Source organism: Anabrus simplex, chromosome 5 (assembly GCF_040414725.1).
Source record: "Anabrus simplex isolate iqAnaSimp1 chromosome 5, ASM4041472v1, whole genome shotgun sequence".
Taxonomy (NCBI): domain Eukaryota; kingdom Metazoa; phylum Arthropoda; class Insecta; order Orthoptera; family Tettigoniidae; genus Anabrus; species Anabrus simplex.
In genome coordinates this window covers 112,454,454-112,482,324 of record NC_090269.1, presented here as the reverse complement: position 1 = coordinate 112,482,324, position 27,871 = coordinate 112,454,454, and the positions used below count along the sequence as shown (strand labels likewise).

The following is a 27,871-nucleotide window of genomic DNA, read 5'->3' as shown; positions in this document are numbered from 1 at the left end:
AAGAACTTCAAATTTGTGAGAATTTCCAGTTTCAAATATTAAGCTAGCGTGCAGCACCAACAGAACTTCCCATAGTAATACAATGGGGAACATTATGAGAAAACAAATTCTTTCTTGGTAAGATATATAAATTTTATTTGGACATCCTGAAAAAAAGAAGAAATATCACAATATTAATTCAAAATAATGACAAACTAAAACTTAAGGCTAATATTCCATGATTTGTTATTGAGGTTCTCTCCCCAATGGCTTTAAAGTGCCCACACATCACATGTTAATCAACATACTTTGAAGGATCAATAATTAAGAGTTTACATGTGAGTTCAGTGGGAGGATGGGATGCCAACCCCGACCTTGACTCTGCCATTGAAAGCAGGGTTCTGGATAAAGTTTAAACACTAGCACCTTATCAAAAATCTTGAAGCAAATGTGAAACTTTACAGGGACAATTTAAAATATACAGTTCTCTATTAACATAAGTTTCCACACACATACATACATAACATTACATAGTGTATAGTTAAAATCTAACCTTTCCTTTGTATGCAACATATTCAAGCAATAAATTAGGTACCCTAGAATTAGAAACATTCCGTTTGATGTATTTGAGGACAGGCGAATGTGTGACATGCAAGTTATACAATTTATACAGCTTGAATTGGAAAGATTTTCCAACCACACGTTTTTGGCCTGGTAAACTGTAGTACACCAGGTCAAAGAAAGTTTTGTGCACATAGACAACTTTTTATTTTGCTAGTTGCTTTATGTTGCACCGACACAGAAAGGTCTTATGGCGACGATGGGACAGGAAAGGCCTAGGAATGGGAAGGAAGCGACCGTGGCCTTAATTAAGGTACAGCCTGAGCATCTACCTGGTGTGAAAATGGGAAACCACGGAAAACCATCTTCAGGGTTGAACACCACAATACAGGCGGAACTTAGAAAATACTAGTTCATGTTCATAACCACAATGAGCGCCGTAGCTGAATAGTAGTTCTCTGTGATACACACATTTTGCAAGGATTACATTAACCATTTTTGGTAAACAATTGGTTTACACGGATTAAAAAATAACACCCACTGTACTCAACCTACAATACAACAGAATCAAGAATACATACAAAAAAACGTGACAGAAGACAGTACAATTAGTTATATTGCTCTCTACATTTCTTCTTATCAAGTTACACACACGATTCTGACATTTTACGCATGTGTACTTAAACCTGTCTGATTTGACTAATTCTGGCACCTAGAACATCGCTTCTGTTTTCCATGTTCCGCTTTCTTGTCTCCATCCATAGAATATACTTCAGCTGGTTTACACGACCCCTGCAGTCCCTTTCCTCCTCTGAAGATGTTCGCTCTCTCTTCAGGAAGAGTTTGTGAGCTTTTTAAAAATTTCATTCTTGTACTTTATACCTGAAAATTTCTTCCACAGATATTGGGCACTGCATATATAAAACTACCAATGGCCATCACAGTGAAGCACATGCTACATTGTAAGTGGGAGACATTTTATCCTCAACACAAACTCCTGACTTTGTTCCAGTGTAAAATGTAATTATTTCTCGTTTTTCCTATCCTATGGCATTGAGCGCTGTCACGGTTGCAAACTAGTGGCAATACTCCTACGCAAGCCAATGGTTGCATCTAACTCCGTCAGTCACCAACAGCTAGTCACTAACACTGCTTTCCAGGAAACCAAAATATAACCAGTCACTAACAGCACTTTCTGGTAAATCAGAATTTAAACTGGCAGCAACAGTAACAGTTGAGGGCCATTAGGGTAAAAGAACTGTCCATCAGTGTACCGGGCAGGGAACAGTGGAATTAGGTAAGAGTGACAATGGTACTACAACTACAGCCCACGACTGTCAGGTTAGTAGAACAGGATTATCCATGTCCCTCCAAGTTTTGAAATACTGATAGTGCAATATGGCAGACAAAGCAAAAGACTCATATCAGCAGGAACAGAGTTAAGTACGTTAAACCTGCTCGATGCGTGCACCCTTAGTGGCATGGCATACAAAAATCCCTGCATTCCTGTTCTTGCTACACATGCTTCAGCAGCAATCATTCAATTATTGACCTGCATTTAGAACTTGTCCAGGTGGCAAATTTCCTGTCAATCGTTTGCCTAGTCTTAAATGATTTCAAAAAACCTGGGAACTTACCAAACATTTTCCTTGATAAATTATTTCATTCCCCAACTCCCCTTCCTATCAAATTAATAAGAGTCCCAATTTGTCCTTCTGAATTACACTTTTATCTTCATACTAGCATATGCATTCATGCTTCGCTACGTTATTATACATCGTAGACAGATTTCTCTGTAAATTACTGTAAAGGCAGTTAGTAAGATAACGTTAAATTGCGTACGTCTCTTAGTACTATCCAAGAAACAAAACAGGGAGGACATCCTATGTTTTCCGATGTAAGGTAGGCATTGGGGAAGTTTCGTTGATAATGACAGGCCAAATTTCCTACTGCCAATCAAAATCGAGTCCCAGAGTTTCTACTATAACGGCAGGCTCACTTGACAACTGCCATTCACAGTACAGATGGAGAGTTTTCATTATAAAGAGAGGCTTCTTTTCCTAATACCAGTCACAATCGAGCTGGAGATATTTGATTAAAATCTAGAAATGCAGCGCCATCTAAGGTATCAACAATCTAGACATGACAGTAAGTCATAGGACCAAAATTGTAGATATCTCCAAATTGAACGACGATTGTGCCATCTGTTTTGCGATACGACTTACCGTTTAGCCACCAACTATTATCCCGAAACGAAGGTCTGCATTGTCATTAAAACTGCATCCATATTTTGATATTTTCCAGGGGCCAAAAGTTACATTTTTAACAGCTTGGAATTGTTCCTCAAAGAGAAGTGTATCCAGGTTTTGGGATTACCACTTTCATACGGAGTAATTAAAGAAGAAATTAATACAGTTAAGTTGAAATTGATAGAAAATAGGATAACTGTAGACAGCCGTATAGGACAAATATGTAAATACCAAGGGGATGAATGTGAAAATAAAATGCCAATCAATAAATTGTGATGTTATGAGTTACTGATATAAGGTTGTAACAAAAGGAGAAATTTAGGTGAAGGGATCCTTAGGTAAACAGATAAGAAATGACTTATAGTGTTATTACTTAAGCCTAAAGTGGCAAGAAATTAAAGCAAAAAACAGAAGTAGAATAGAAATACAGTAAAAATTATAGCAAATGCCAGAAAACACCTTATGGTGTGAAATAATGGGCTACACTCCACGCTACGGTTCAAATCATGCCCTTTAGTGCTATTAGAGGACAATTTTAACCTCCAACGGCATTCTGCCAATATCCCACAGAATGGCCGATTGACGTCTCTCTTGCTCACTACCCAAGGAACAACCATGAGTTTACAGGAATGATTAAAAAAGAAGCAAAATGTCACTTCCCAGCTAGCAAGCAGTCAGAGACGTTGCCATGCTAACCTGTACGTTCGCTGTCGGTCTGTCGATCACTCAATGCAGAGCACGAGACCTGCAGAAAACAGTCATTTGAAGAGCAAGCGAAATTATGTACATATGTTGTTTATAATGAAGGGACATTTGACATACAGTCCATGGATTTTTGACAAAATCAATACCATAAGAGAAAGGGGAAGGAAACTGTTCTAGTTTTCCTACAAACCCCCCGTCTGTTCAGAGATTTTAAAATCATATCCATAACAAAACTTTCCCTGGGAAGAGCATACTCTAAATATGAAGTATGGTCGAGATCTATCCAGCCGTTTTGTTGCAATGGTGGAACAGACAAGAAAAATAAAAACCACTGATACGGTCGAGTTGACCTAAAACTAATAAATATCTGCAAAATTGGCAGAACAAACTAAATTACAGACAGCAGACCCCCAACAACTTTATTTATATAGAGTATGATCTTTCCTACCTTTAAAAGGTCCACTCAATCTTATTCGTGTACTAATGTTATTCCATGCCATCTGCCCACTGACAGCTTGGAACAACCAGCAGTCGAGCAGCTTGTCTCCTCAATCCCAAGTCTTCCTAGCCCGAAGTTGGCAACATTTTCGTAACACTACTCTTGTCAGAAATCGCCCAGAATAAATCGTGCTGCGTTCCTCGGTTGATGCCAACTAATGTATATGCGATTTTTTTTTTTTTGCAGTTCTGCTAAATCACATGACATTGGGTCATGCACATTTTCTTCGATGTAACCCCATATGGAAAAATCACATGGGGTTTAGTCAGGTGTTAGAGGAGAGAGAGTTGTTTCAAGCATCACATTACCTAACGACTAACTTCAGCGTTGCACAACTGCCAAATTTTACGTTTTGTCCGCAAAATTTATGGAAAGACTGTGTTTTATGGATGAACTATATTTTACGATTTTACGTACCAAGACCATCTTCTGAATATTTGCGCCACAACAAGCTTCCGCAAGCCGCCGATACAGGCTGTGTGAACAGCGAATATTCGATAAATCGCTCTAATTTATATCCATCCGATTGTTACAGTCTTCGATTGGGAATATGAGATGTGCCCTGTATCTCATTCTATTGATATATACTTGTTTGTGTTGAAATGAAATGGCTTTTAGTGCTGGGAGTGCCCGAGGACAAGTTCAGGTCGCCAGACGCAGGACTTTTGATTTGACTCCCGTAGGCAACCTGCGCGTCGTGATGAGGATGAAATGATGATGAAGACAACACATACACCCAGCCCCCGTGCCAGCGAAATTAACCAATTAAGGTTAAAATTCCCGACCCTGCTGGGAATCGAACCCGGGACCCCTGTGGCCAAACGCCAGCACGCTAACCATTTAGCCATGGAGCCGGACCTTGTTTGTGTTGAAAGAGAATGACTCTTGGATAACCATTCGCTTGTTCTTTGTATTGGTTCGTACGAAAATAACCTTTGCCATCTTATATAGAAAAGTTCTTGTGTTCTTCACCACAAATTACAACGCACAGGTCATGTAGTTATGAAAAAACGCGAGAATTAGGTTTGTAGCTTAATTTGCTTCACATCTATTGCCACGTATTATGAAGCTGAAGTTAGTAGTTGTGGATAAACACGAATTGTTCGTTGTTTATTTAGTCTTATGATCATTGTTTATCAGTAATCATGACTAAATCTATGAAAAAACATTATCAGATGTTTAGGGAAACTTATTCATTATGATACCGAAAACCAAGACAAGGTGACATTTGCTTTTTGTACCGTGCTCTCTTGTGATATTAACATAGCACATGGTAGCAAAAATGACCTGACTAATCATGTAAAGTGTGTTAAACATCTTGGTAATTTGAAATCTAAGGAAGAAAATCAGAAATAGTTTTTTTTGCCAAAGGTGGAGATAATGTTTATGATGTAATAAAGGCCGGATGTTTTACTTCTTTAAGTGGAACACAACATTCCATTGAGTGCAGCTGATCATGCAGGAGCTTTGTTCACAAAGATGTTTCCTACTGCGGAAATCACAAAAAAGAGATTATAGCTGCACAAAAGCAACGCGTTTCCTAAACGAAGTTGAGCTTACTGCAACACAGGACATTGCTACTTGTTTACAGAATAGTACATTTCCTTTGTTGACAGATGAAAGTAATGATACTGATTCCAAGTTGTATCCCCTAGTGGTTACTTTTTATGATGCTCCTCAAGAAAGTATTATAAGCACTGTTTTATCAATACCAGCATTGGAAGGGGATTTGATAGGGTGCAACATAGGAAAGCTGCTATTGTTGCAGTTGGAATTAAATAAAGTGCCAATTAAGAACTGTCTGGCATTCTGTTCTGAGAAGGCTCCTATTATGATTGGACAGGAAAATGGAGTCTAGCAGTTAAATTTAATTAATGACTGCAGAACTTCTACAGCACAAGAATCACAACGCTTCTTTTACTGATCACTATCACTATCTTCCAAGATTCTCATGGGAGGGGGAAAGAAAAAATAACTTCAAGTGATGGTGGGGGGCAAGATAATCACTAAGTTTTAACATTAGGAACTAGATTTCTACGCATGCCTGTTTTATAAAATTAAGACCCTACCTATTTCAATCCAGAACCCTGATCTCAACAGCTTACTTACAAAGATATAGGAGCTCAGTCTTCTGGAACCTCCAATTCACCATCATTAATTGAATCAATGACATCATGTGGTGGTCTTCCTTCAACAGTACAGCCCACAGACTAGAAGAGAAAAGTTTGTAACAGAAAATGTCCTAGTGTATACAAATGGATACATAAAACAGGAATACAAGACAAAGGTTTTACCTGACAAGTTCCCAAGATCTCCTTCACAGTACCCTCCATCTTCCTGGACATAGATCTTTCCCTCATTGTTTTAGCAATGTTTAAGATGTCATCAAATGAAAGGTTACCACTATGCTTTACTGAAAAACAAAGGTAGATAAAAATACAATCATCAAGAGGTTCCATACATTAATATAACGATCAATTATTACTTGTTCATTGAACGAAAAAAGAAAAAAAAAAAAAAAGAAAAAAAAGGGACAGTATTTCATTGAAATACTTACTGTTTTTCTGCTTTTTCCTATCGCGAGGAGGTTCTTTCAAAGCTTTAATAATGAGAGAGGCTGCAGAAGGACAGACAGAGATGGCAGCTTGTCTGTTTTGGATCGTCAATTTCACGGTAATCTTTAATCCCTTCCAGTCAGAAGTGGCCTTGGCAATGTCATCACCCACTTTCTTAGGGGACTGAAAAAAAAAAAAAAAAAAAAAAAAAAATACCAGTATTACCAACAAACAGAAAAACACTTTTGGACCTGAAATCAATTCGATCTGTAACTCCTCACCCAACTCCCATTACAGCACAACAATTTTGGCCAACAGTGTACTCTGTTCATAAGAGACCCATAGAAATTACAACTGCGAGGAATAAGGATAAGAGACTAGAATTTTTAAATAATCCTATATCAATAAACATGAACAAGTTCAGAAACATCAGCTCTTAAATAGGGCTGCCATCAAGTGGCAAGCCACAGTCTACTGGAGGTGGAGGAGAGAGGAAAGCCTCAGCTTCACTCTTGTACCTCAAGGCAAGCCAGTTCTGTCAAAAGTCACCGAAACACTGTATACCTCATCAGCACTGAGAAGATAGTCCTTGGATTGTTTCCCCACCTTCCCATACCCACTGAAATGAAGGTGGATGAGCTACATCGTCTCATTTTTTATAGCAGGAATGTGTCGTAGTATTGAAACTTTTGATTTGGGTTTCAAGTACTATTAACTGTTTCTCCAAGTTATCATCATCCTAAACCATCTCCAGTTTCCCGGGTGTGGTATATGAGCCTCCTCCATCTCATCCTGGCGTTGTACTATTCCTCCTCCACCAACTTGTCCCAATCATGACCTCTCAGTAGTACATAGTTCTTTACTAAATCTATCCATTTCTCCAAGTTATGCTGAATGCAATTCAGTCACATACGACTGACATAATTCGGAGTGAATATGAATTACTTTGCACTGCCTTCTGACTTAGAGAGAGAGAGAGAGAGAGAGAGAGAGAGAGAGAGAGAGAGAGAGAGAGAGAGAGAAGATGTATCCCTACAGCCTATACAACAGGGAGACAAACATGCTATAGAGCGTTCCAACCTTAAATTGCAGTACAGCAGTAATGGGATAATTCCGTCTCTTTCCTTCTCCCGTGTTTTGCGGGTAGCGCTGTCCTACTCTAATGCAGCGGGTTTGCCAAATATCCGTAAATCAGAATGTTATCGTTTAAAATGGGGGAAAATCGTGTTGTGTACAGAATTTCAAGGCGCATTTGATGCCGTTAACAAAAAAAATGCAAACAAATAATTTAGTGTGAAAATGGCAATATAATGGAAAGTTTCGCCAAATGCAAAATCTTCATTGCATAGAACTTATGTCATAACTCCTATTTTATATTCATAATTTTCCTAATTTTTTCACTGCTGGTAAAGAAACATTTCAGCTCAATGTAGATAAGTTTATTTTTACATTTAAAAAATAACAAAATGCAGTTATATGCGTTTATTTTCAGTCATGTTCCGGGAATTTTATGTGCAGGTACGAAAAAGTCAGTCGCTGGCCAGCGCCTTTCCTATTGAATTTACATGGGGGGTCAAAGCGAGGCAAATGGTCTTCAGATATGGGAAGTTATTTTTAAAACAATCCCGAAGTTCTTATCTTGCTTAGTTCTTAATTTGTGATAGGAAGAATATATCCTTGAATTTTGGTTTCGCGCGTGACTCGACTGGCTGGCTGTCTGGCTGTCTGAAGTATGGTAATGATCTCCCAAATATGCGCTTTTAACATTTCCAGACAGTCGCATGCAGTGCAGTGCTCAGTTCGTCAGTAGTATGTATAATAGTGATTAAATACATATCAGTGACATATATACAATTCTTGAGGGCAAGTGTATTTCGTTTGTGTGGTTCGTGAGTTCGTGCTCGTGCGTGGGGATCTAATTTCTAAGAAAAAGTGCAGAAGGATCATGGCGTGGTTAAAGCAAAGCAAACGGTCTTCGGATATGGAAGTTATTTTTAAATCATACCTCAAGTCTTTATCTCGTTATCTCTTAATTTATGATGGGGAGAACGTCTCGTTTGTTTACGTTTCACGAGTGACTCGGCTGGCTGAGCTTTTAAATATACGGACAGCCGTGTGCAGTGGTGTTCATTTTATCAGTATTATAAGATTGATTATATAAAGATCAGTGATATATATAATATTTAATGGCATGTGGCCTCCGAGGAGGCCGAGTGCAGGTCTTTCGAGTTGACGCCACATAGGCGACCTGGCGTCTATAAGAATGTGGCCTTACCTGTGATGAATTCTAATGCTGAAGACGGCACACACACCCAGCCCCCGAGCCATTGGAATTAACCAATGAAGGTTAAAATCCCCGACCCGGGCGAAAATCGAACCCGGGGCCCTCTGGACCAAAGGCCAGCACGTTAATCATTTAAGCCATGGGGCCGGACAAGATCAGTAATAAATGTATAGTTCTTGAGGACAAGTGGATTGTGTTTGTTGTGTTTGTGTAGTCTGTGTAGTTGTCAGTTTGTGCTCTTGCAGGGGGTTATTAGTTCGAAGAAAAAGTGCAGAAGGATGTACAATGGATCGTCAAATTAAAAAGAAAGCAATATTATAATGAGTGTCCTAGATTATTTTTTAAAGACTATGACTATGAGCAGCGCAGTCAGTGAAACAGCTAAAGCTACAGGTTGTTCCGAAAGAACAATCTATGCTATAAGGAAGGAACACACACACATGGTCCTTTGCGAACTACCGCAAAAAAAGCAAAAAAAGAGAAGGACGGCAGAAAAATGCAAGGAAAATGCGGGTAATGAACATGGTTTTGTTCATAATGCTGAACTAACATTTTTATGCCATAAAAACATAAGACAATTGGGCAAACTACGTGAACGAAGTAAAGAAAAATGAAAGAGATTTGTGGAAAGCAGACGAATTACAGGACGATGTCGACGATGAAAATTTTTTAATACGACTTTCTTCATCGTCCGTATCATCCTCAAGTTCATCTCCCGAAGCCGGTTCATCCAATGCGGGAACATCAGGCCTTGCAGAAAGGATAGAAGGTGTACGTCCAATGTCTGAGAGCAACGCCAGTGATTAAGGTACGTTGTATTTATTTTACCACCCTACAAATATTAATTTATGAATGAATGAAGTTAAAATTACAAAATTACAAACGAAAAATGTGGAACTGTAACGCCCTGTTTGAGTCACACTCGAGCGTGATCTTCACGAGTCGATTTCGCAACAGCGCGCTCCATCTACGCTGTACTGCAATTTAAGGTTGGAACGCTCTATAGACAACTATGGAAAGAGACTATCCTCTGGCACTGCTAAGCAGCACTTTCTGAGAGTGGACTGTGGCGGAATTAAAGTGAACAGACCTCCCTTATAATCCTTTTATGATCTGGTACTAATACCGTTGAAATTTTTGCTACTGAACTTTTTTTGCCAAGATACTGACTATTTTTATTATATCAGCGATCCCCAAAACATGTACTACTCATATTAGTACTTGAAGTGGAGCTTCTACCAGTTTTGCTTTCCCTATATTTTTCGGCAAGTATTGTATTCTGATTGTGGGTCTGTCCGTCGCTGCGCTCTCTCAGAGCAGTCATATACTTCGCTGTCAGCGCTCTAATTCTCAGAGTGACCTGCGTGCGCATCTTCCGCGGCGTAGGCAGGTGATGGAAGTGTGTCCTGGTGAGAGGATTGAGTAGCTGGCTGGCCGTGAAAGATGGAGGCTCGCTGCGCTTGGTGCTGGCTGTACATCACAAAATCGAGTTGTAAAACGGACAATAGATAATTGCAACAGTCCGTCCGGGTTTATGACCCAAAGTGCTTTGTTTTGTTTTAATTCTTCTTCATAACTGATACAACCTCCAAATTTTCTTTCAGTTGTGAATTGAATTATGTGACTCACAAGCCTCGTGGTAGTAAGTACTACACTTGCATTGGATACCTCGACCAAATAATCAAGACTAAGTTCTGCATGATGTTATAATTCTGGGGGTTTCTTCATGCTGGGCATTTTGTCTCTTCAACTGTGATCTTGTTTAAAATGGATAAATTAGAGTTTGGTATACGAACAGTTTCAAAACAGTGTTTTTCGATTTCTTTACGAACTGACTTTCGCTTGAGCACTAAGAATTACAGAAATTTATGAACTACGAAAAGTGGTTTCTCTACAGACTTAGGTTTTGATTAAGATAATAGTTTTGGTGTTCCGCTCCAGTAATATGAATTACGTTAGTGTTATTCAGATTTTGCCTCACCCCATTTGGTAACACTTTAACTGTCCGAGGCAAGGTAACCTAGTGAGGAAGTTCTCACAAGGACTTAAGTGACTGCATCTTTTCCGTTCCTTTCTGTGGTTTAATTTATTTATTTTACAAACTTAATATTGAACTTTGAGTTACCTTCTCATTTTTCTTAGTTTCATTTTTATTGCATTGTTATGCTCATGCTGTGTGATTGGGTCAACCGAACAATTACGGTGTTGGCCCGCCTCGATTATTGTTTACGTGGCGATTAGTTTTGTTTTGACGTCGCCTGATATTATTTCCTTAGGTTACTTCCGTTTGATTCCTTTGTGTAAATTTTTACCTTTCGTGCCTTTTCACTCCTGTTGTAGTGTGTCGCTATTTTTAATTTGCCCTTCCAGTAGGATGGAACGACCTTCCCTGTGAGCACTCCTCGAGAAATAGATTTTCAACCATATTTTAACCAATTTTGAAGTTCCTTTTGAAATTATAAACTCTATTTAAGGAAGAGGTTTGGAAAATACTAATATGAAAGACCGAGGTCTGTGAAGTTTGTGTAAACTTGCTAAAGATGTTGTAGGCCTTTTATTTTCTTAAATTTCTTAGGGGTATCAGCCGATTCCTGTGCACTGTTTTTAAAAATCTAGTTTGTTCTGATGATGTTGAGTTTTAATTCTACTTGAATTCCCCCCCCCCTAAATAAAATTTCCTTCCTTGTTTAAAAGGTATGGTTTCTTTGTTCCTGGAATAGCTACTCAGATTTCTTTCTATACAGTGATCAAGTTCCACGGGTTTATCATCACCTGCACCGTTTTTTTATTATGTTATTCTTGTAATTTCTTTCTTGTGCTGTTTTGGTGATGAGTGCTTTCACGTTTGTTTTTATTTGCTGACAGTCTGGGCGATTTGGGGAGATTGCGCGACTGGGTCAGGACAAGACTTGAATTTACAGTACCTGGCCACTTTATTAGACTCAAGTACCTTTTTAGCAATTATTTTCATTTGACACCCTAATTCTTGGATTTATGTGACAGCAAACTCATTGTTGATACTTGCATTGTAGGACATGGTATAGTTGATAATAATGTGAGTTTTGGAACTTATTATCTTTACAAATTCCCGCCTTTTTTACTTTATTAACTTAGTACCTACCATGCCGTAAACATATGAGGTAATAAGTCCCGCGGTTTTTGTGTCAGATGTGTGTTTGGTTTACTGATAATTAACTTTAACAGTTTGTCTTGCTGTATTTTAGATATTTACGCTAAATCTGTGTTGATAACAGGAACTTTATGAGGTAGCAGTGGTTTTAAATTTGTTACTTGGGAAATCAAACAATTTCTTGATAACAGAGTTATGGGGAAGTCTCAGGACCTTTCTCCTCGCAAAATTGAGTTTGTGAAAGGACTTTTGCAGCATGGAAATCTGACAACGGGAAATTGCTGCCCATTCAGGAATATCACAGATTTCTGTGTGCCATATAAGCAATACAAATAAAACTGGGAGAGATTACCCGAAGAACAGAAGAGGGAAATGTGGTAGGAAGAAAATTCTGACTCCAAGAGCAGAACGTTTGCTCGTCAAAATTGTGAAAGGAAACAGAAGGGCATCTTATGCTACTATAACCCAAGAACTGAACAACAGTGGTATCAAGGTTTCTGAGAGAACAGTGCGTCGACATACTTGCAGCTTGGGGTACCGATGTTGTCGACCAGCTAAGAAAGCCAAACTTACTGAGCGAATGATGAAACGGAGGCTACAGTGGGCAAGAAAACACGAACATTTCACAGCAGAAGACTGGAAAAGGGTAAGTTCCTTATATAAATTCCTTAACAAATGTTGTTTTAACTAGGAAAATTCCAACGAGTATTTACAACTTTAAATTTCATACACATCATCTTAATTTCTAGGTTTGCTTCAGTGATGAATCAACTTTTGAGGTGTTAAGCGAGAAATCCCGGTTTGTAAGAAGATTGTCTAGTGAAAAGTATGAGAAGAATTGCGCCCAGAAAACAGTAAAACATCCTACCAAGGCCATGATTTGGTCAGTGATAAGTGGAAAGGGAATGGGATGTCTTCAGATTGTGGAGGGTATAGTGCGTCAGGATCAGTACAGACAAATACTTGAAAAGAGACTGATCCCGCAATTGAAGGACTGGTTTAGTGAAGGTAAAAACAAGATTTTCATGCAAGATGGGGCTCCATGCCACAGCAAAATCTATTAAAGCTTTTCTGAAAGAAAAGGAAATTCCTCTTTTGGATTGGCCTGGTAATTCACCCGAATGAGAATGTGTGGCAATATCTGAAATGTGAAATTGGTAAAGAGTGTAACACTACCAAGCTTCAACTTCTTGAAAAGATCATATTTCATTGGAACCATAATGAAAAGTTGTCAGCAGCAGCTTCACCTTGCATTGCAAGTATGCCTCGCAGGGTGCAAGCAGTCATAAAAGCTAAGGGTGGACTGACTAAATATTAGAATTTCAGTCTTAAAACTGGGTATGACATCGCAAATTAAACATACTGTAATGCTATCCATTAGTGAATGTGTAATATTCCATTTAAATTATGTTAATATAACATCTTTTTAGAAAAATGAAGATATTTATGTTGAGTCTAATAAAGTGGCCAGGTACTGTATGTGTACAGGCTTCTAGCATCCCCTGGGAGCACATGAATGCACGTTTGTTTAGGAGCTTTTATTTTGCTATATTTGGCAATGAAACTGAGGAGTGTTTGCTCTCCTATAGTTGGCAATTGGAAACTGTGGTCACAGCTGCAAACATGACTGCCTGGGAGATAATGAAATCCAGGTTTTAATTGAAAATGAAAATCCACAGCCTGTTTCCAGTAATTCAACTGGGTCAGGAATGTAATGAATGAAGCCCGCATCTAGCGGCAAGGATGGGAATTGTGCCGGCTGCCGAAGTCTGCCGCTCTCCCCTGAGACAATGATTAATGACTGACAGGTTTTAATTACACATAATAGGGCAAAAATCTATGTAGCAACCACAAAAACCAGCATTCCCTGTATCCAGCAACTTGCATAACTGATAAATTTGACCACAAGTATTTAAGTTTCTTAAGTGGCAATCCTTAAGGAAAGGATTAAGTGATATAATAATCTTACCAGACCAAGCGGTCCAATTTTAGGAGCAAGGGATGATGTGGCTCCGACTTCACCTCCAACGCATCTCAGGTAAACTAGAATGAAAAACGAACCTATCAATATATTTCAAACAGATCAACATATAACAACTTAAACAGAACATTGGAAAAATTTTAGAAACAATGAAGATGTACTAAATACTAATGATATTAGCCAAAGTGGATACAACCTTAGGAGACTACGACCTTCCTTATACACTTAGTGTGGTTGTTTGGTCCATTTATCTCTGCCATAGCAGAAAAGATAGTGACTATGCTTTCCACATGGCTGGGTATGTGTATGTTGTAGATCAGGGGTTCTCAAAGGGTGTGCCGTGAAATTTGACTATGCCGCAGAAAAAAAGCTTTTGTATTCAATATTTTAGTAACAATATTTATTAAAATTACAGAACGGCGTAAGCCTACATGCAGTAGGAACTCAAAAAATAAGATGCTCTGTCAATAATATTACACTATTGTTGCAATTTATTGGGAAATATGGGCTTGTTTATTTTTGCACAACTGTTCGATGCGAGGAGGAATCTCAGAGACATACACCTGTAATTCTTGGTCTACAGAAAGAAGTCGACACGTTTTTTATTTTCAATCCACGTCAATGCCAAAAATCCTTGCTCGCATAGATAAGTTGTTGATAACTGTATTAATAAAGATATGGCATGCTCTGACAACACTGAGAACTCTTTTCACTGAAATAGTGTTTCTTCCCTAAATTACAGCGTCAAAGTTCCAAGTTTCGTTGCTAATGAGGTCAGCAAACAGGTTTTTCTGTGGCAAATATTTGTAATAACTCATTTCTAAGTTCATAAAATCTGGAAAGTACACTTCCTTTGGGAACCAGCAAATTTAGGTGTGAAGGACCAGAGTTTCAAGAACAGCTCCTGCTTCCTGACATTACCTTGAGAAGTCTAATTTTTAGACCTCCACTTTTTTTATGCAATTAACCACTTCAACAACAGAGTTCATTACGTTCCTTAGATCTGAAGGAATGGTTTTTGCCACCAAAGCTTCTCAAAGTAAGAAACAGTGTGTGGAAAATCTTGGTTCAACCTTGAAGTAAAACCTCTCATGCGACCAGTCATTGCAGGGGCTCCATCAGTGCACACTGAAACAATTTTTCCAATGACGCTGTCATAGAATTATATACGTCTGATCCTGTTGCTGTCAGAAGCAATCTTTTGCAGGATAGCAATTCTTCAGTATGCGATTCTTCGTTTAAAATTCTTATGTAGCTCATTGACATTTTTTATTTATATCTTAATTTATCCAGTTAAAGTGCACATTTTTTTCACATCATGTAATTTTTCCACTACTTTTTAAATACCAGCTGATATGTCTTCTATGCGGCGAGCAATTATATCGTTTGTCAAAGGTACTTTTGATATCTCCCTCCGGCAGCCTCTCCTAACATGGAGTAACTATTTCTTTACATGCAGGTAAAATCAAATTTTCTGCTGCTGTATGTGACTGCATATTCCTATCAATTATGGCTGCTGTCGTGGAAGCTTATTTAAATAGTTTACTCTCTTCTCAATTTAAAGAAGGCAAGGCAATGAATAAAATTATTACAACTTCAGAAAAAGCACTAGGATGGAATGATGGAATTCACCATGAATTATTCTCCCTCCAATTTCATGTATACAATCTTCTCTTTATCAGTCTTCCACGACAGCAGCCATAAAAAAGCCTCTTCAATTAATCTGCCATCTTTAAATGGCTGCCTAGCATACTATCCGCACACTTTATGTTGATGCATTTGTGTATGGGGTGAGGAGTAAGGAGGGAGCTGTCCTGGTATCAATAGTGCTGCCTGGTGCTGCCAACTGAATGAAAATTAAATCTGAATTGAATCGATAGTATGAGCGATCGATACTACACCTTTATTTACATTAATGTACAGACAAATCCCTGTCACATTGAATGTGTATATTTATGTGCTACACCTTTATTTACATTAATTTACAGACCAATCCCTGTCACAATGAATGTGTATATGTATGTGCTACACCTTTATTTACAGACAAATCCCTGTCAAAATGAATGTGTATATGTATGTTCTACACGTTATTTACATTAATTTACAGACCAATCCCTGTCACAATGAATGTGTATACAGTAGAATTCCGCTGTAACGAACACCAGTATAACGAAATTTTCAGAATAACGAATAATTTTTTTGGTCCCTTCCTTTTTCCCTATTTGTTGTATGTTAAAATATTTCATTTTAACGAATTTCGTAGTTTCAGTTTAACGAATTTAAATTGCGCTCTTTTATTTACCAGTTTGACCATATTTTCTCAAATTAAAACCAAAATTCATCCTGTTTTATGACCAACATTTTTCTTGTTACATTATTTCGTTATTCAGACGATATGATCGCCATTTTCCATACATGCACCGTACGCGGTCGAGAAGGCAATCGTTTTTGTGTAACCAATACGCTTCGCCCAGTTCTCACATTGGTATGGAACTTATTTGGGAAAGACTAACGGTGTCCGACCTTCGAACTATTGAAAATGTAAAGGCCAGATTTCTGAAACGAATACTGGGCATCTCCAGGATGTCACCATCACGACTTGCGTATGAATCATCCAAAGAAACTTTTTTTACGGGAAGATTTGAAAATAAGAATGCAGCTTTCACATACGCAGCGAGTAGTTCTCCAAGAGATAAAGAGATAACAAGCAGAAATCAGCCTGGATTTTTATTCAGCTGATGCTATGATTGACCGCAGCTGGACCGGTCCAAATAATGACGTGAGAAGTGCTTTGAATAGGCGGGCGGTACATGAGTTTTACCATAGTCTATGCCGGCGATCAGACTTTCATGAACCGTCCCTACGTTGTGTGATAAACATTGCGATCGCAATCATTTCAGCAAGTGCAACAAGAGAACGAAATCTTCACTAGAATATGCGAAAGATTAATGTATTTTTTTCTTTTAATGCACATTTGTACGCTATTAAATAAATAAATATTGTTCGCCCGTCATCCAATGTAAGACGTCACTCTATTAGCTGAGTACGAGCGCCAAGTTTGCAATCCACCAATGAACGTTACGCTATGCGCAACCAATAGGCTTGGCCCATCAACCAATGTAAGACGTCACACTATTGGCTGAGTAGGATCGCGATGTTTTTAATCCACCAATGAACGCGACGGATGCATTGCATGTTTCTTCTTGGTATTTAATTCGCAAAGCCTATCCAAAGCACTTCTCATGTCATTATTTGGACCGGTCCAGCTGCGGTCAATCAGATGAATAAAAATCCAGGCTGATTTCTGAATGTTTTCTCTTTCTCTCTTGGAGAACTACTACTTCTTGCTGTTAAGGTTATATCATTAAACTTGCAAATTTCGTGTGCATTTCGTTAAATAAATAAGTACCGTACATATCATCGCAAATGGATAGGCAGAAGCGACAGCAGTTTTCGTTGACTGAAAAACGTAAAATGCTTGCGGAAGTAGAGAAAGGCGGAAAGAAAGGAGATGTAGCGTAGTAGTATGGCATTAGCCGTCAACACTTTCTGCGTTTTAAAAACAGAAAAGCAAGATAGAGGAAAACTTTGATGCTGATGCCCTAGGTCCACAGCGTAAGCAGATCAGGACAGCCGACTACAAGGAGGTGGACCAAGCCGTCTATACGTGGTTTGTGGAAATGCGGAGTAAAAACATTCCAATAAATGGCCCACTGTTATGTGAGCGTGCGCGATCTTTCGCACGTTCGCTTGGGTCACCTGAGTTTATGGGTAGTGCTGGTTGGCTTCATAGGTTCCGGAAGAGATATGGCATATCCCACAAAATTATAAATGGTGAAGCTAACGATACCCCGAAGGAAGTTGCGTCTTCATGGCGGCTGGAGACTCTAAAGGATGCCTTGAAAGAATATTCGCCGGCAGACATTTATAATGCAGACGAAACTGCTTTATTTTATAAACTAATGCCGAACAAAACCCTTGATTTTAAGGGAAATAAGTGTTTTGGGGGCAAACGTTCAAAAGAACGTATCACGGCTCTTTTGTGCACCAATTCCACAGGGACGGACAAACTGAAACCTCTCATAATTGGGAAATTTGGGAAGCCAAGGTGTTTCAAGGGAGTGCAACATCTGCCCTGTGAATACAGGCACAATTCTAAGGCATGGATGACATCTGTGCTATTCAAAGAGTGGTTGTTGGACTTGGAACGTCGGATGAAGGCCGAAAAGACGAGAATTCTTCTATTATTGGACAATTGCTCTTCTCATAATTGTGTGCCTCGCCATTTGGAGCATGTAAAAGTTTTATTTTTGCCTCCAAATACAACTTCAATTCTGCAGCCGCTGGATCAGGGTATAATTCATGCAGTAAAGCGGTATTACCGAGCTCGTGTAGTCCGTCGAATGCTGTGCAACGTTGCCACGAATAGAGCCATTAACATCAATATATTGGAAGCAATGCAGATGTTTAATGCTGCATGGAAATCCCTGAATGCAGACATCATCACAAACTGCTTTAGAAAAGCTGGAGTGGTTTTTACAGAAGACGTCGCAGAAAGTGAAGTGTTGGATGATGTGGAAACCGAGGAGAATTGGAAGCGTTTGTGTACAACGTTGGATGTGCCATCTACGGTAAGTCTTACCGACTACATCAATGTAGATAGTGATGTAATAGTCCAAAAAGAAATCACAAATGAGGAAATTGTGGAGGACATTATGAATGATAGAGATCCATGCGATGAGGAGGAAGAGGAAGATAACCCCCAAAATGATTGTGATCGACAGAGCTTGACTCTTCAGCAGGCAACGAACATGGCACGTAGCCTTCAAGATTTTCTTGTGTCACGAAGTGATGTGACAGAATCTGTTTTAACTTCATGTGCAGTGGTTGGTGACTAGTTGGAACGAGCTTTTGTGTCTGGATCTGTTCAGAAGAAAATCTGAGACTTTTTCAAAAAATGATGTTCTGGATTTTCTGAAAACATCTGTCAGTACTGTAACTCTTATTATTATAATGGTATTTTGAAGTTATATAGATCCTGCAGCTGATATAACAGGGCAGATGACCTCGTAGTTCCGCCCCTAAAAACAACAATAACTAACGGATATAATACTAGGCGAGTTCTTACGAATTGACTTATTTCAGTATAACAAAATTTCAGTATAACAAATTAATTTCAGAGGTCCCCAAAATTTTGTTATACTGGTATTTTACTGTATGTATGTGCTACACCTTTATTTACAGACAAATCCCTGTCAAAATGAATGTGTATATGTATGTTCTACACGTTATTTACATTAATTTACAGACCAATCCCTGTCACAATGAATGTGTATATGTATGTGCTACACCTTTATTTACATTAAGTTACAGACAAATCCCTGTCACAATTTATTTGTATATCTATATGTTACATCTTTATTTACATTACATCTCAGACAGACCACTGTCACAATCGTCACGGCATTCTCCTGTACTATGCATTATAATGTCGTCCATGGCTATTTCCATTACACCGTCGTGTCTCCGGTAGTCCTCCTCCAGTTCTTTCACTTTCCGGCAGTACCCTTTCCAATCTTCGGCCGATACGGAACGGAATGCCTCGATGGTTAGTCGTCGAAGGTTAACGGCTGACATGTCTCCCGTAATGTTCCGTCCTTTGAATTCTCGTTTGATTTTTGCCCATGCCAATTCAGTGGCGTTCAGATCACAGTTGTATGGAGGGAGACGAAGGACGACGTGTCCTTTTTCAGCCGCCATGACGTCAACAGCATAAATTGTATCAGGAGGCCTGTGTTCCTGAATGAATCTATATAGAGCCTCTTTCCTTTGACTTGCGTCGCAGACAATGCCTTACCCCTGTAGCCACTGGACCATTGTCACGCGTGTCATACCTCGATGGTATTTTATCCACCTGTCGAGAATGATATGGTGCATTATCCATCACTATCACAGATGCAGGAGGCAAATTAGGGAGCACAGATGTTTTGAACCATTTCTCAAAATTATGGGCTTTCATTTGGCCATGGTAATCGCCTTGGGTACTTCTGGCGTCAAATATTAATTGTGCTTCTCTAATGAACCCTTTCTCAGATCCAACACTTGCAATTATTAGCCTTTTCGTAGAGCTTCCCCAGGCTGTAACACCCACAACATCGTTTCCTCTCTGCCAACATTTTCCAGTTGTATTATTGTCAATCCAGGACTCGTCCAAGTAAAATACTTCCTTGCCTTCCTCCCTAGCATGTTTAATTTGGACGAGGAAGCGTGCCCGCCAATCAACGACGTCTGCCCTCTCCAGCAATAAAACACGTTTGTTTTGGACTTTCTTCCACACAAAACCCATACCTTTCAAAACTTTTCGGAGGGACGTTGGGCTCCACGATCACTTAATTTCTTTCTGCAGCACAGGGATCAGTTTCTTCACGGTAGGCACCACTTTTTGGACGGTATAGAAGTTTTCGATGGTGTCCCTGATCACTCGTTTGTCGCGATCACTCAGTTCTATCTTCCCTTGCGTTCTCACCCTACGAGCAAGAGGAGAACAGCATATAACACTTGCACATGACAACCTAATAGTATCCATCATGATATTGGTTAGAACTGCTTAGATAGACTGGTCAGAGGGACCTACCTCTTTTTACCAGGGGAGCGTGGAGATTCGCCGGGGTGAGAGGCAGAATATGCCTTAATCCTATTAATAGTCGAAGCAGATTTTCCTGTATACGCGGCAGCGCGTTGAATAGCCTTGTTGAGGGGGACGAGGAGCTGTTTCTGTTTTTTCTCCAAGGCACAGCATTTTGCACCGTTTGCTATTATTTTTCGTGCCTCGCTGTGTATAACCGGCTTTAGTCTTTTCCTTGGAGGAGTTCCAGGTGCTTCCTTGGATGTCGACGGATGTTCCGAACTCATGTTCCCTACTAACCTATAATATATGGGGGAGCTGTGTTATATACACAACAACAGTACTTAACGTGTACGCCAGATGTCGCATGGCTTTGTTATGTCAACAACAACAGTACGGAACATGTACGCCAGGTCGCACGGCGATGCTTAAGCGATTCATAGTTTGTGTTGCAAAGGTTGCCAGTACGCACCTTGAAGATCACCGAGGTCGACCGATGCAGCACTAGGGTGTAAATGCACCAAAATAAAGTGTGCGGACAGTAGTTTAGCTTTTTATTTGTGATGTAGCATAACATAGCTTTGCACTGCTTAGCATAGTGTAGCTTATCTTAGCTTTGTGTGTGGAGGCCTTTAGTTTGTTTGTAGTCATTAGTTGAAGATTACTTTTAAGTTAGTTTAATATAGGATCATGTGGATTTAGTGTGAAAATTATTTCCCACACAGGTAGGCACAGGATACATGCACACCTGCCTGTGGCATGCCTCTCTGGAATGTGGGATCTGAAACTAACTGCCTGCAAATTTTTTTTTTTGAGAGGAAGGATAAGAAAGTTCAAGAGATTGGTAAACCATCAATTCCTTTCAGTCTCGTACAGGAGGGTACTGCAGCTGCTCTTGGTGACTATGGAGAAAATTCCCCCACCCACGGGTTTGGATGTTCATTTATTCATGCCAGGAAAGAGACCTCCGCTCTTTCTAAGAAGATGCTATTTGTCGCCATATTTACCATTATTTCCTTACAAGGAAACACCCTACAGTGAATAAATGACTTGGATCACAGGTAGCCGCTTCACATGCTAGGTTTCAATTATATATACATTTAAAGAAATAAAGTCAGAAATTGCTGCTAAAGCATGTAGATAATGTAACCCTGCATCGTGAATTTTTGAGTAAGAACAGAACTGAGTTCTGCCAGATCGAATCGAGCCATATCCTAACATGCCTCAATTGGTATGGATTCTGTGGCAATATTTTATTAACAGCAGTATTGAGTCATTGAAAACATAGACCAGTACTTCGGAAGGCCGTATCATAAGCTTAGTGAACTAGTATTCGGGCCAGCACATGCGAATTTCTTGTTTGAATCGAGCCGGCAGTCGAGCACTTGCTCATGTAGGCCACGTTTAAACTTTCACTGCGAGCTGGTATTTGATGCCGGGGAACTACTTGACATTGAGTTCAGGCTAGTCAACTTGGCTTACCCATGGCTGGGATCACTTGAATATAAACCAGGATATCCAGTACTAAGCATTATTCCACAGATTTGATGGCATAAGATGTTGAGATAAGAATTACCAGCCACCTAGCAACAATGTATTTGATCACTTGTGCTATTTAATTACGAGATCTATTTGACTGAGAACAAGCCCCGCGGTGTAGGGGTAGCGTGCCTGCCTCTTACCTGGAGACCCCCGGGTTCGATTCCCAGCCAGGTCAGGGATTTTTACCAGGATCTGAGGGCTGGTTCGAGGTACACTAGGCCCACATGATTATAATTGAGGAGCTATCTGATGGTGATACGGCGGCCCTGGTCCAGAGAGCCAAGAATGACGACCGAGAGGATCTGCCGCGGTGACCACACGACACCTCGTAAACTGCAGGCCTTAGGGCCGAGCAGCAGTCGCTTGGTAGGCTAAGGCCCTTTGGGGCTGTTGTGCCATGCGTTTGGTTATTTGAATGAGAATCCGTTGAGATTCAATTGTCTGTTGGGAGACCGGCATCTATTATCCAGCAGGGAAGTACTGTCACCAAAGAACTTCCTGCGAGTCTATAAAACCGCCCATGGTGGAGGAAGCTCACTCATTCCCTGTGCATTTGTGAGGTGAGTCGTACATTTGAACAGCGCCCTGTGATCTTTTGAATGCTGTATGTGCGAATCAGTGTTTCATGCGAGTGACCTCTATCTTAATTTTATTATTATTTTTACATGCGGTTTGGCATACTTTACAAATTGCTAAAACTATAAACTGAACTGACGCAAGAAAATTAACTTTCATATTAGCCACAGACCGTCATGTCGTGATCCGCGAAGTATCGCGCACGTTTCCGCATTAATATTCCGCTGAGGACAGATTTCACCCGGGAAATCAATCCCACAAATTAGTGGCGCAATAATCGGAATTGAAATTTGATCGCAGACTGTAGTAAATCGCTGTCAAGCACTAAGAGGAAAATCAATGTGTAACGCACACAACCAAAGCAGTGAAGCTGATGTAATTGGAGACCAATAACATTGCAGGCGTATCGAAGACCAAGACAGTTTCCAAGAGTCAGCAGTATGGACGATCAACATTTCACGACTGCCGACATTATGTCCTAAACCCACATAGACAAAGCGGTCATGTGACTTGTCGGTGATGCAGAGGTGCCAGCAAAGATAAGTGTCCTAATGTCTTAAGTATGCTGTAGATAATGACAATTTGCAAGTGTACGGTCTATTTTCTTAATTCGTTAATGATTAGAAGTCAGCCAGAATGACAGTTGTTTTATTCTTTGTACTTCAATTACTTTACATGGAGGCCAGCATCTATGAAAAAAGACAGTGTCAGTGTGTTCATATATTGAAGGAATGCAGTACAGTACATGTAAAATCATGAATGTGTTTTTGTTGAATGCTTTTGTTCCACCATCCCCCCTCAAAAAAGTATTTAATTAGGGCCAGTCAGGGTAAATGAGACCTTTTTTTACAACTTTCTTCATAAATTAAAAACTACAACAGTGACAATTATGCAAATAATCATAAGTTGTGACAGGTGTTACAAAAAATATTGGAAACAACATATTACTATATACTCATTAACTTTTGAAAAATAAATATAAATGTACATCTCATTTTTGTTTTGTCAGACTCTACATCTGTTTTTTTACACGTATGATGAGAGTATTGCTCGAAAAGGGGGCCAATGATGTATGCTCAATGTTGGATCACTTTGTTAACAATGTGCTTTGTCCAGAAGTAAGACATTTAATCATTTTTTGAGAATTACACAGTTTTGCACTTCCTGCATTACAATGTCCACAAGAAAAACTGTTTCGGCAGTTTGAAAGTTGTGTTCCTGATAAGTGGGCATTCATTTATAGAGAATGACAATGATATGAGCCTTGTTAATAAACAAATCCTATACGGAAACTGCAGAGCCGTAGTGTACTCACTCCTCTCACTATACACGGAGGCTTGCGGTGGATGATGCTCTTTCATTTTTAGTTCACGGGATTGCCGACACGAGCGTCTTTGCGATCTGTGAATTGTTACCAACTGTTACGGAAATGTGCAACGGAATGTGACGATAGGTTACAAACACTCAAGTAACTCTTTTTTTGCTGTGTGGGCAATATGCGCCGCGGCGATAGTTAAGAGCGTCTTGAAGGGAATGTGAGGGGCCTCTGTTCTCATGACAGAGCTTGGCTTGGATTTGCAAAGATAGGTTACAGCCACTAAATTACATTTTTTCTTGCCATGTGGGCAGTATGTGCCGTGGCAATAGTTAAGAGCCTCTTGAAAGAAGTGTGGCCTATGAAGGAGGCCAATATTCTCATGACAGAGCTTGGCCTGGATTTGCAGATAGGTTACAGCTACTAAATTACATTACGGAGAGAGCCTTTTGCCACGTTTTTATTTTGCGCCGGTTGGTAACGGGAGCAGCGAGTTAGGAATTCTGGGAATGTCATGTCAGGGAAAGGCTGTGTTCATAGCTGGCCGGCAAATGGTCAATGGTGCGTGAAATATTTCAGGTTATAATGTACCTTTTTGGGTGGGTTAGGCAGGTCGCTGGCATTGGTAATGAATACATCTCTCCTCTACAAGGATTTTAAGGTACGATTCATATATATTTCTTCGCAAAGTAGTGTGACAAACTAGAGTGAATACACTAGGATTGTACCACTGAAACACCAGATGACTGGAGGGATGTGCTTAAAAACAGTTAAATCAAACCTTCACCTTTCAAAGTAATCAACTGTGCTACTGAAGTCAACTTTCAAGCCTGGACAGTTTCTTTCAGGGATGTACATTCTGAAATGCCCTGTGCATACCAGACCAATGAGAGTAATGAAAATTGACAAAAAACATCCAATGTTCATTTTTCACAAGAGTAATTACTGTGGATGTTACAATCAAGGTGTTGTGGTTCCTAAGAGATACACAATGAAAAAGAAGAGAAGTACGGATCCCAGTGAACCGAAGAATTTGTACAGTGGACCATTATCAATAAAGTCGAAGGACTTCATACATGCAACACTGTTTTTGGTCAATCCCGATACTCATGCATTAGTTCCTGACAGTGTGCAGGGAGAAAATGACAGTGATTTGGAGTTTGTGGACGATCCCCCCTATGTTTAACGGGCAAATCAGATCAATGTCCTGTATTTGTTAATAATGAAATCCATTCTTTTTGTTTCAGTGTACATTTCAACTATTTCATTTAAGTAATGCCTAATATAATAAGTTATGCTTCACAATGAGTTCAATTATTATGTTCCTCTCAATATTATATTAGAGAATAGACTTGAAAGACAAAATTTCAATTTCTGAAAAATAAACAGAATGTAACTATGATCACTCTTAGCAGTCACCCTTCATATAGTTTGGAGACTTAAGACTAATATATCGTTGCTGCCAGGACAAAACCTATGTGAAATATTTTAACTTAGAACTTTGGCCGGTAAGGTTCTGTCATCTAAGGTGCAATATTGTCGAGGCATTCTCGCTCTTCATAATGTATGGGCTGCGGGTCAGTATATCTCCAAACATTATCACATAGGTTTTGTCCCAGCAACGACGATATAACAACATTCATGCAAAATGTTGAGATCATTAATCAGAGCAGAAAAATTTTAGTGTAATTCCCCCCCCCCCTTTTTTGGTCTGTCTCAATTACCCTGACTGACCCTATATAGCTAAATGTTCGTATCAACATACCATAACAGCAAAATCCCCCCACCAGCGCCCTGAACTTGTGAGTTTCCATGGCCAGTGTTATATAAAGTTATATTGTATTTTTTTTGTGCTGTAATTATGAGGCCATGATATTTGATTTAACTTATTTCTAAAGTTACTGTCCTAACAGTGCTTGTTTTTGTAACCCAACAGTCCTACCAGTGCTTGCCCATTATCATTAAGTAACTGCCATATTCACAGGCCTCCCAGTGTCGCTATTATGCCTACCAGCCAGTTTGCGGCTTGACCTGGGGCTTACGTCCAAAACACCTGTAGCTAGTTGGTCTTTGTAACCCAACTACAGTAATGGTGCTTGTTAGTTTTTGTAAACCAACTAACTTAATAATTGTGTGGGGTTATTAAGAGAACCTACAGACCCCTGGGAGTAAAACAGCCTAACATTTTGGAAACGTAGAGGGTAAATTCGTAACCCTAAGCGAGAAAAGCAACCCCTCACTAGACCGGTGTCCTTGGCGTAAGAATTTGAAGCCACATTTCCACAGTAAACCGTACATGAAAATAAAGACAAGCTTGGTAATTTCGAGCATATGAAGACGAATTATCTTAATAGGATCTTACCAGCGACTTTTCCACCCTCTCCTTCACATCCTAAATACCCTTGTAACCATAATTATGACGAGATTTTATAACCTTATTTTCAACCCCGTTAATGTGATTCCGAATGGGTGGATTCTGTTGCCGAACTCGCGGTTTCAAAACACAAATGATCGCTATTTCGTGTCGCAATAAAAAGCAAAATCTTCAGCGTTAAAAATCGGCATTAGTGTGTGCCACCAAATTCCAGAATTATGTCAAGAATTCCACATGGCAGGCGCAAAAAAGAACACATCATACAATATAATAAACCAACTTACCAACTTTGACTTCACTGGGATCGAATTTAGGAGGCATAGTGAACCGTTTTCTAACAACAAACTACTAAATAATTATTTCAAACTGACGATGAAATCTGATTTAAGCGATACTCGACACCAACACCACTGACAAAACCACCTACCACCAGACTTTACACGTCTGAAAGAAAGATTAAATTAGAAGAGGAAGCATGTGATAGGTAAACCGGAAGTGAAGAAATGCACATCGTATTTGCAGTCTCACAAACATACGCAATGATATTGTCTTATTTAAGAACGTAACATTACCCTGATGAAACAAATCTCCCAACTAGGGGTAGAAATAGCTGGAAAACGTTGGCAACAATGAATAACCGCCAAGAAACAAACTGGGCAGTGGGCAACAGCAATCATTTTAGCGTGATAAAGGTAATGACACTTCTTCAGTTTGACGTTTGTAATTCATTCAGTTACCATTGTACTGACTACGAAGAGAGATGTCGACCGTGGCAAACTGCAATGTACAATACAGGTAAGAGTTTGTATTAGTGCCAAATATAGGAATAGGTCGGTTATTACCTGAGAAGTGCCTTTGTTTACATTTTGGGTTTTCTACGGTTTTCCAGTCACCCAAGCGAAGAATCGAAAAGTGAACCATACATGAAGACTATCACTCGGATGCTGGATGAATGCAATGTAATAAAATATGCTGCATACCGAACTGCTGCCAAACTTCGTTGTCTGCAGAAATTTTTCCGAAGTAAGTTCTATATAACGACAAATTCAAAATTATTTAGACTTCATCTGAAATAAATGTGCTATTCGTCTGTGCTGACTATACATAATTTATTGTTGATTCTGTGAATTCAGCATGCTTCTTTGGCTCCTTTGTATCATAAGTTCAAATATCTTCCATTGTCTTACATTATTCATATCTAAAGTGGAACACATAAGCAAAGATACAACATCCTCTTCAAATTCCCATGTGAGGAGAAGTTTCTTTCTGTAATTAAAATCTTTCATCCATAATTCTCAAAATGTAGAAGAAGTCACATGCTATCATTCAGTAAGTAATGTTATCATGCATAGGTTAAATCAATGTGTATGTCTACTAGTATGCACATACGTTGAGTCCCAGCCTGAAGGTAGGGTTAAGGATCTTGTAAAACAAACATCACCACCACCACTGAAGGCTGGTTGGATCCTCAAGAGATTCACAATTGTTGTTTGAGT

General features: G+C 39.4%; 2 protein-coding genes across 2 annotated transcripts in view; one reads left to right on the top strand and one right to left on the bottom strand.

Moving 5' to 3' along the window:
• Positions 1-107: 107 nt before the first annotated feature.
• On the bottom strand, positions 108-26,834 carry RpL12 (ribosomal protein L12). Its single transcript, XM_067147082.2, has 6 exons — positions 26,660-26,834; positions 13,932-14,005; positions 6,551-6,731; positions 6,288-6,406; positions 6,103-6,203; positions 108-146 (listed from the first exon to the last, which is right to left on the bottom strand). The coding sequence occupies exons 1-5, from the start codon at positions 26,694-26,696 to the stop codon at positions 6,117-6,119; spliced, it is 498 nt and encodes a 165-aa protein (XP_067003183.1). The 5' UTR covers positions 26,697-26,834; the 3' UTR covers positions 108-146; positions 6,103-6,116.
• A 216-nt stretch (positions 26,835-27,050) lies between these two features.
• LOC136874668 (dystrophin) overlaps positions 27,051-27,871 on the top strand; it is a 174,470-nt gene continuing 173,649 nt past the window's right edge. Inside the window, exons 1-2 of the mRNA XM_067148302.2 lie at positions 27,051-27,170; positions 27,265-27,398. Of these exons, the coding sequence (XP_067004403.2) occupies positions 27,136-27,170; positions 27,265-27,398 (169 nt within the window). The 5' untranslated portion in view covers positions 27,051-27,135. The remainder of the gene's footprint in view (positions 27,171-27,264; positions 27,399-27,871) is intronic.

Bases quoted from the DNA above. Each gene is read 5' to 3' on its own strand.
- RpL12 (XM_067147082.2), bottom strand. From the start codon at position 26,696: ATGCCTCCTAAATTCGATCCCAGTGAAGTCAAAGTTG. The intron at 14,006-26,659 runs GTAAGTTGGTTT...TTTTCATTCTAG, and splicing joins TCCCAGTGAAGTCAAAGTTG to TTTACCTGAGATGCGTTGGA. The intron at 6,204-6,287 runs GTAAAACCTTTG...TTTCTCTTCTAG, and splicing joins AGATCTTGGGAACTTGTCAG to TCTGTGGGCTGTACTGTTGA.